The following is a 7,249-nucleotide window of genomic DNA, read 5'->3' as shown; positions in this document are numbered from 1 at the left end:
TGTCCACAGCTTATAGGGGCCAAATCTGGTGACAGGTTCCCTTTAAGTCCTTGTGTAGAACTACTAAACATTGTAAAAATAAAGTGAAAAAAAATAAATAAATTTAAGTGTAAAAAAAAAAATAAAATTCAATTTTTAACAATAAAAAATGTGCTTGTTTATTGTTAACCCCCCCACTAAGAAAAACCATCATACGTTTGATATTACCATCTCTGTAACCACACATAATGTAAAACTAATTATTTATCTAAGTGCTGAATGCTGTAAAAAAAAAAAACTAACAAAAAACAGTGAAAGAACAGATTATGGGTCCTTTGCAGTCCAATAACTTAATGCACAATTCCACCTGCTTTGGAGGAACAAATGAGCCCTTTACCTTTTGGACTCCTATGCAGGTGCACCCATTGCACCACCCATCTGTGTGTATAAAAATCACAGCATGTGCTACTTTGATCTGCATTTTGGATCAATCTCGCCCATTATAAGTCAATTGAGGTGCAAAAAATGGATCATATGCGGGTTACCATGTAGTTCTCAGCTGATTCCTGACCTTTGTCCGAATCATTCTTACCCCATGAGGCGAGATCTTGCATGGAGCCCCAGACCAAGTAAGATTGACAGTCATCTTGTGTTTCTTCCATTTTCTAATAATTCCACCAACAGTTGTTGCCTTCTCACCAAGCTGCTTGCCTTTTTTCCTGTAGCCTGTCCCTACTTTGTGCAAGTATACAATTTTGTCCCTGGTGTACTTAGACAGCTCTTTGGTTTTGGACATTGTGGAGAGGTTGTCGTGTGATTGATTGTGTATGTGGACAGGTGTCATTTATACAGGTAACAAGTTAAAACAGATACAATTAATACAGGTAATGAGTGCAGAGTAGGAGAAAAAATAACAGATCTGGGAAAGCCAGAATTCTTGCTGGTTGGTTGGTGATCAAATACTTATTTCATGCAATAAAATGCAAATTAATTATTTAAAAATCATATAATGTGATTGTCTGGAATTTTGGGGGGATTCTGTCTTTCACAGTTGAAGTGTACATATGATAAAAATTACAGACCTCTCCCTTCCTTGTAGGTGGGAAAATTTGCAAAATCGGCAGTGTATCAAATACTTTTCCCTACTGTTCTATAGTGTTATTGGTCCTGACCTTTTACAATCATCTGTTAGCAATAAACCAAAAATCCAAATATTTTTTACGAATATCTTATGAACAGAAATGGTTCCGATATCATATATGCGGCGTTCAGCTTAGTGCATCCAATGTGGGAAAATATTTTTTTATAATCATATGATGATAGTATGGTATAATATAAAAATATATTTTATTATAATAAATATCACAACAATACGCTTCTTATTGTACATCCACATATAGTCACATTCATCAATATAAAACCTCGCTCTCTCCTCGTAGACCCTACGACTCCTCATCACTGCCGATGCTCCCTGCCCGATAGGTGTAGTTCGATGCTCCCCCGTCCTCCAGTTTGGCTTCCCTTTTGGCCTTGTTTCTCTTTCTACTCCATAGACAGAAGCCTAAAATGATCAGTAACCCTGCGAGTGCTGCCAGCCCGATCCCAACTCCTATATATAGTGATGTCATGGAGGTATGGACAGTCATGCATGGACCTGGCTTACTTCCGGCTGGTCGGTCTTCTTCCTCCTCCACCGGACTTTCTCCAGCCTCGTTAAATGCCACCACACACACGGTATACTGAGAAGCAGGATCAAGATTGTCAATGGTATAAGAGCGAAATGAGGTGTTGAGGTTGGGTCCCTTCTCCGGTGAACCCCCTGGTTTTCCATATAGCACTCTGTAGCCACGTACGGTGGAGGAAGGAGAACACCAGTTTATGGTCATTTGGGTCTCACCGAGGAGGAGGTCTCTAACAGAGGGAAAGTCTGGTATAAATTCTGGACCATCAACTCCCGGGCAAAGACAATGACCACCTTGCTGCCACTGAATCTCCTCGCATGTGGGCGCCAGATGCTCACACCTGTCATACTGGCAGGAAAGTTTAGTCACCGAGGAGGTAGAAGCAACTGTTGCCCCATCATCTTCGTAATCGTATTCTTCTTCCGACCCTCCAATGATGAACTCAATCCCTTCCCTTGTACTTCGATCCTTCTGGGTGGGATGAGGGGTGACCGATGTGTGGTTTATGCCTGAGATTGGAGCGGGGGTGGAGGAGTTGGAGTTTCCGCTTTCTTGTGTTGAGCCTGCTACAAAAAGCAAGAAAGGCAGAAGAAGCAATTGGAAAGATGGTGCCATCTGAAAACCGAAAAAGAAAAGAAGGGTATAATAATGGAGGAAATGGGTAAAGTCAGAGTGGCAAGAAAAAAAACAACAAATAATAAAATAGAAAAAGTTATTACTATTTGTACAATTAATCAGGCCTCGTGTTTTTATTCTATTGCACCACAGCACATAAGTCCAGAGGAGGGTGCTCAAGTATTAAAGATGTACGAAATCTATAACATAGTGATGTCAAAAAGCAACAATGAGAACAATAATTAGCACATATCCAAGAGCTAAAAATACGTGGATATAATTACTAGTACTCGTAACTAGTGATGAGTGGGCACTACCATACTCATTGCATTATTCCAGCAATAATTCCTTATTAGTGATGAGCAGGCACTACCATGCTCGGGTGCTCAGTACTCGTAACTAGTGATGAGTGGGCACTACCATACTCATTGCATTATTCCAGCAATAATTCCTTATTAGTGATGAGCAGGCACTACCATGCTCGGGTGCTCAGTACTGGTAACTAGTGATGAGCGGGCACTACCATGCTCGGGTGCTCGGTACTCGTAACTAGTGATGAGCGGCACTACCATGCTCAGGTGCTCAGTACTCGTAACTAGTGATGAGCGGGCACTACCATGCTCAGGTGCTCTGTACTCGTAACTAGTGATGAGTGGGCACTACCATGCTCGGGTGCTCAGTACTCGCAACTAGTGATGAGCGGGCACTACCATGCTCAGGTCCTCTGTACTCGTAACTAGTGATGAATGGGCACTACCATGCTCAGGTGCTCAGTACTGGTAACTAGTGATGAGCGGGCACTACCATGCTCAGGTGCTCAGTACTCGTAACTAGTGATGAGCGGGCACTACCATGCTCGGGTGCTCAGTACTGGTAACTAGTGATGAGCAAGCACTACCATACTCTGGTGCTCAGTACTCGTAACTAGTGATGAGCGGGCACTATCATGCTCATGTGCTCGGTACTCGTAACTAGTGAGGAGCGGGCACTACCATGCTCTGGTGCTTGGTACTCGTAACTAGTGATGAGTGGGCACTACCATGCTCAGGTGCTCAGTACTCGTAACTAGTGATGAGTGGGCACTACCATGCTCGGGTGCTCGGTACTTGTAACTAGTGATGAGTGAGCACTACCATGCTCGGGTGCTTAGTACTCGTAACTAGTGATGAGCGGGCACTACCATGCTCAGGTGCTCAGTTCTCGTAACTAGTGATGAGCGAGCACTACCATTCTTGGGTGCTCAGTACTCGTAACTAGTGATGAGCGGGCACTACCATGCTCGGGTGCTCAGTACTCGTAACTAGTGATGAGCGGGCACTGCCATGCTCGGGTGCTCAGTACTCGTAACTAGTGATGAGCGGGCACTTCCATGCTCGGGTGCTCAGTACTCGTAACTAGTGATGAACGGGCACTACTATGCTCGGCAGCTTGGTACTCGTAACTAGTGATGAGTGGGCACTATCATGCTCGGGAGCTTGATACTCGTAACTAGTGATGAGTGGACACTACCATGCTCGGGTGCTCAGTACTCGTAACTAGTGATGAGTGGGCACTACCATGCTCAGTTGCTCAGTACTCGTAACTAGTGATGAACGGGCACTACTATGCTCGGCAGCTTGGTACTCGTAACTAGTGATGAATGGGCACTATCATGCTCGGGAGCTTGATACTCGTAACTAGTGATGAGTGGACACTACCATGCTCGGGTGCTCAGTACTCGTAACTAGTGATGAGTGGGCACTACCATGCTCAGTTGCTCAGTACTTGTAACTAGTGATGAACGGGCACTACTATGCTCGGAATCATGGTACTCGTAACTAGTGATGAGTGGGCACTACCATGCTCAGGTGCTCAGTACTCGTAACTAGTGATGAGTGGGCACCACCATGCTCAGGTGCTCAGCACTGGTAACTAGTGATGAACGGGCACTACCATGCTCGGGTGCTCAGTACTGGTAACTAGTGATGAACAGGCACTACCATGCTCGGGTGCTCAGTACTCGTAACTAGTGATGAACGGGCACTACCATGCTCGGGTGCTCAGTACTCGTAACTAGTGATGAACGGGCACTACCATGCTCGGGTGCTCAGTACTCGTAACTAGTGATGAGTGGGCACTACCATGCTCAGGTGCTTGGTACTCGTAACTAGTGATGAGCGGGCACTACCATGCTCAGGTGCTCGGTACTCGTAACTAGTGATGAGTGGGCACTACCATGCTCAGGTGCTTGGTACTCGTAACTAGTGATGAGCGGGCACTACCATGCTCAGGTGCTCGGTACTGGTAACTAGTGATGAGTGAGCACTACCATGCTCAGGTGCTTGGTACTGGTAACTAGTGATGAGCGGGCACTACCATGCTCAGGTGCTCGGTACTGGTAACTAGTGATGAGCGGGCACTACCATGGTATTTGTAACGATCAGTTAATGAGAGGAGGGGCACGACTCGAATTCCGACTATAATAGAAGTCAATGGGGAATTTAAGTATTTTTTATGGGAAATCAGATCCCCAACAATTAATAAATGATCATCTATCCTGTGGATTGGAGATCACTTGTTTTCACCGTTAATCCCTTTAATTCTGCTCTGAATATTCATGTAACATATAAGAATATTACAAAAGGATGTAGGTTGTTAATTAAATGATTAATTGTATCACAACCTTCATTTAGTAACCCACTTAAAGCACCAATCTAATGGTTTTTGGGGGGTTTTCAGCGCTGGAGTGTCACTTTAAATCTAAGCCCCCTGTCATATTCTTACCTTATAGTGTCTTCTCCTTTTACTGATGCTGCTCAAGTCCCGCGGTGCCATTTAGTTCCCGTAACATGTGACTGTCCAGAAGTCAGAAATTACATCACAAGCTACCAATACAAGTCTATGAGAGCCAGAACGAGGCTCTCATAGATTTGTATGAATTTGTGATCTCCAGTGCTCCATGAAATACTGGAGCTGCTGGCAGGCCACAAATCACAACCGGAGGGGCACCAATAACAGAAGAAGACGTCACAGGGTAAGTGTAAGACAGGGGGCTTAGATTTAAAGCACCACTCCAGTGGCTCAATTAGAACCTGCTGGAGTGCTGCTTTATCTTACATGCTTACAATATGGCTTACAGCTATATAGTATGTAATACAGAGTTGTAACTCCAGTGCGTCCAGTAGTTGCAGTCGCACCCTTTCCCTTGTGGCCAAGGGGGCCCCAAAAGGCTCCATATGAGAAAACATGACTATTTAAGACCTGTGATCGTTCGGGGCCCATGAGCTTCAACTTATGTCCCTAATGTAATATGTAGAATAACAAACAGACTTCAGAATGCCTAAAGATGTGCTACATCTCCCACTATGATTAGCAGCAGGTGCAGTAAAATCAGAGTCTATAAAACCTCAGGCTGGTAAAAAATGCTGGGAGTTGTAGTTCACGATAATGGAGAGCTACTTAAAGGGAACCTGTCATCAGAAATTTAGCTATAAAGCTAAAAGTTCCCCCCTCTGCAGCTCCTGGGCTGCATTCTAGGAAGCTTCCTATAGATTTTGTGTCACCTTTTATCCCAAAATAAACACTTTATAAACTGGTACCTTTTCGTATGTAAATGTCTTAATTTTCCATGTGGGCGGGCTGTCTGATGTACGTTGCTGTTCCTCCATCATATTGACGCCGCCCCCGAACGCTGAATTTGAAAGTTCAGGACACCGCCCCTGGGTGCCCGTGGTCCAGCGCATGCGCTGTTCCACTGTAGCGGTGCCGTGCACTGTGTGCACGTGCGACCGCTGTGACGCTTTGCGCGGTCACGAGGTTATGGGCGGCGCTGTTAGTGTCATCAGTAAGTGCCGCCCATAACCTCGTGACCTCGTGCTGAGCATGATGGGAAGGAGGGGACGTCCGGGCATCATTCCTCCAGCGCTTGCGCATAACGCTGGAGGAATAGGGGAAAGTGCGGTCACGAGGTTATGGGCGGCACTTACTGATGACACTAACAGCGCCGCCCATAACCTCGTGCCCGCGCAAAGCGTCACAGCGGTCACACGTGCACACAGTGCACGGCACCGCTACAGTGGAACAGCGCATGCGCTGGACCACGGGCACCCAGGGGCGGTGTCCTGAACTTTCAAATTCAGCGTTCGGGGGCGGCGTCAATATGATGGAGGAACAGCAACGTACATCAGGCAGCCCGCCCACATGGAAAATTAAGAAATTTACATACGAAAAGGTACCAGTTTATAAAGTGTTTATTTTGGGATAAAAGGTGACACAAAATCTATAGGAAGCTTCCTAGAATGCAGCCCAGGAGCTGCAGAGGGGGGAACTTTTAGCTTTATAGCTAAATTTCTGATGACAGGTTCCCTTTAACCGGCTGACCCAAGTGCGGTCAGCATGGCACCATGTGGCGTTACATTTATTGCAACACTACAATACCCAGCCTCAGGCTGTGAAAATATGCTGGGAGTTGTAGTTTTGCAATATCAGGAGGGCTCCTAATTATAGTAGAAGACCCCTTTCTGATGATTTATGGGCAATAGCAATTTCAGGGTGCCCCATGTCACTTACCCTCCTGGCTGGATTTGGTCTCTGGGATGCTTCGGCTGCGTGTGTTCTGGAGTAATCCTGATGTGTCTTTATATTAGCACCAGGCGTGATGTCATTCCTGAACAGAATCCGATTCCTGAGTCACAGGCTGAGTATGTGGGAGTGGAGAGTGACTGGAAGGTGATCAGGAGAGGGAGAAGGAGGCAAGTGAGGGAGCAGGTCCACAGCACCTTCCAGTGTGCGCCCTCAGTAACCAGATCCTACAGAATGTGCAGGGCGTGGTCTCTGCTCTCCATCCCCTTAGGACATCAGTAAATCTTTCAGGATGTTTACATGTGGGTCCATGTTCATCCTATAAACAGAATTTTATCAGGATTTAAAGGGATTCTCTTAGGACCGGTCACCAACATCAGATCAGTGGGGTCCAACACCCAGAATCTCCACCG

General features: G+C 45.8%; 1 protein-coding gene across 1 annotated transcript; it reads right to left on the bottom strand.

Moving 5' to 3' along the window:
- Nucleotides 1–1,304: 1,304 nt before the first annotated feature.
- Nucleotides 1,305–7,002, bottom strand: LOC142254674 (LRRN4 C-terminal-like protein). Its single transcript, XM_075325859.1, has 2 exons — nucleotides 6,825–7,002; nucleotides 1,305–2,276 (listed from the first exon to the last, which is right to left on the bottom strand). Exon 2 carries the CDS (start codon nucleotides 2,274–2,276, stop codon nucleotides 1,422–1,424), a length of 855 nt encoding a protein of 284 aa, XP_075181974.1. The 5' UTR covers nucleotides 6,825–7,002; the 3' UTR covers nucleotides 1,305–1,421.
- Nucleotides 7,003–7,249: the final 247 nt, after the last annotated feature.

Source organism: Anomaloglossus baeobatrachus, chromosome 10 (genome assembly GCF_048569485.1).
Source record: "Anomaloglossus baeobatrachus isolate aAnoBae1 chromosome 10, aAnoBae1.hap1, whole genome shotgun sequence".
Lineage (NCBI taxonomy): Eukaryota > Metazoa > Chordata > Amphibia > Anura > Aromobatidae > Anomaloglossus > Anomaloglossus baeobatrachus.
This window is presented reverse-complemented; position numbering and strand designations above follow the sequence as displayed.

Bases quoted from the DNA above. Each gene is read 5' to 3' on its own strand.
- LOC142254674 (XM_075325859.1), bottom strand. From the start codon at position 2,276: ATGGCACCATCTTTCCAATTGCTTCTTCTGCCTTTCTTGCTTTTTGTA.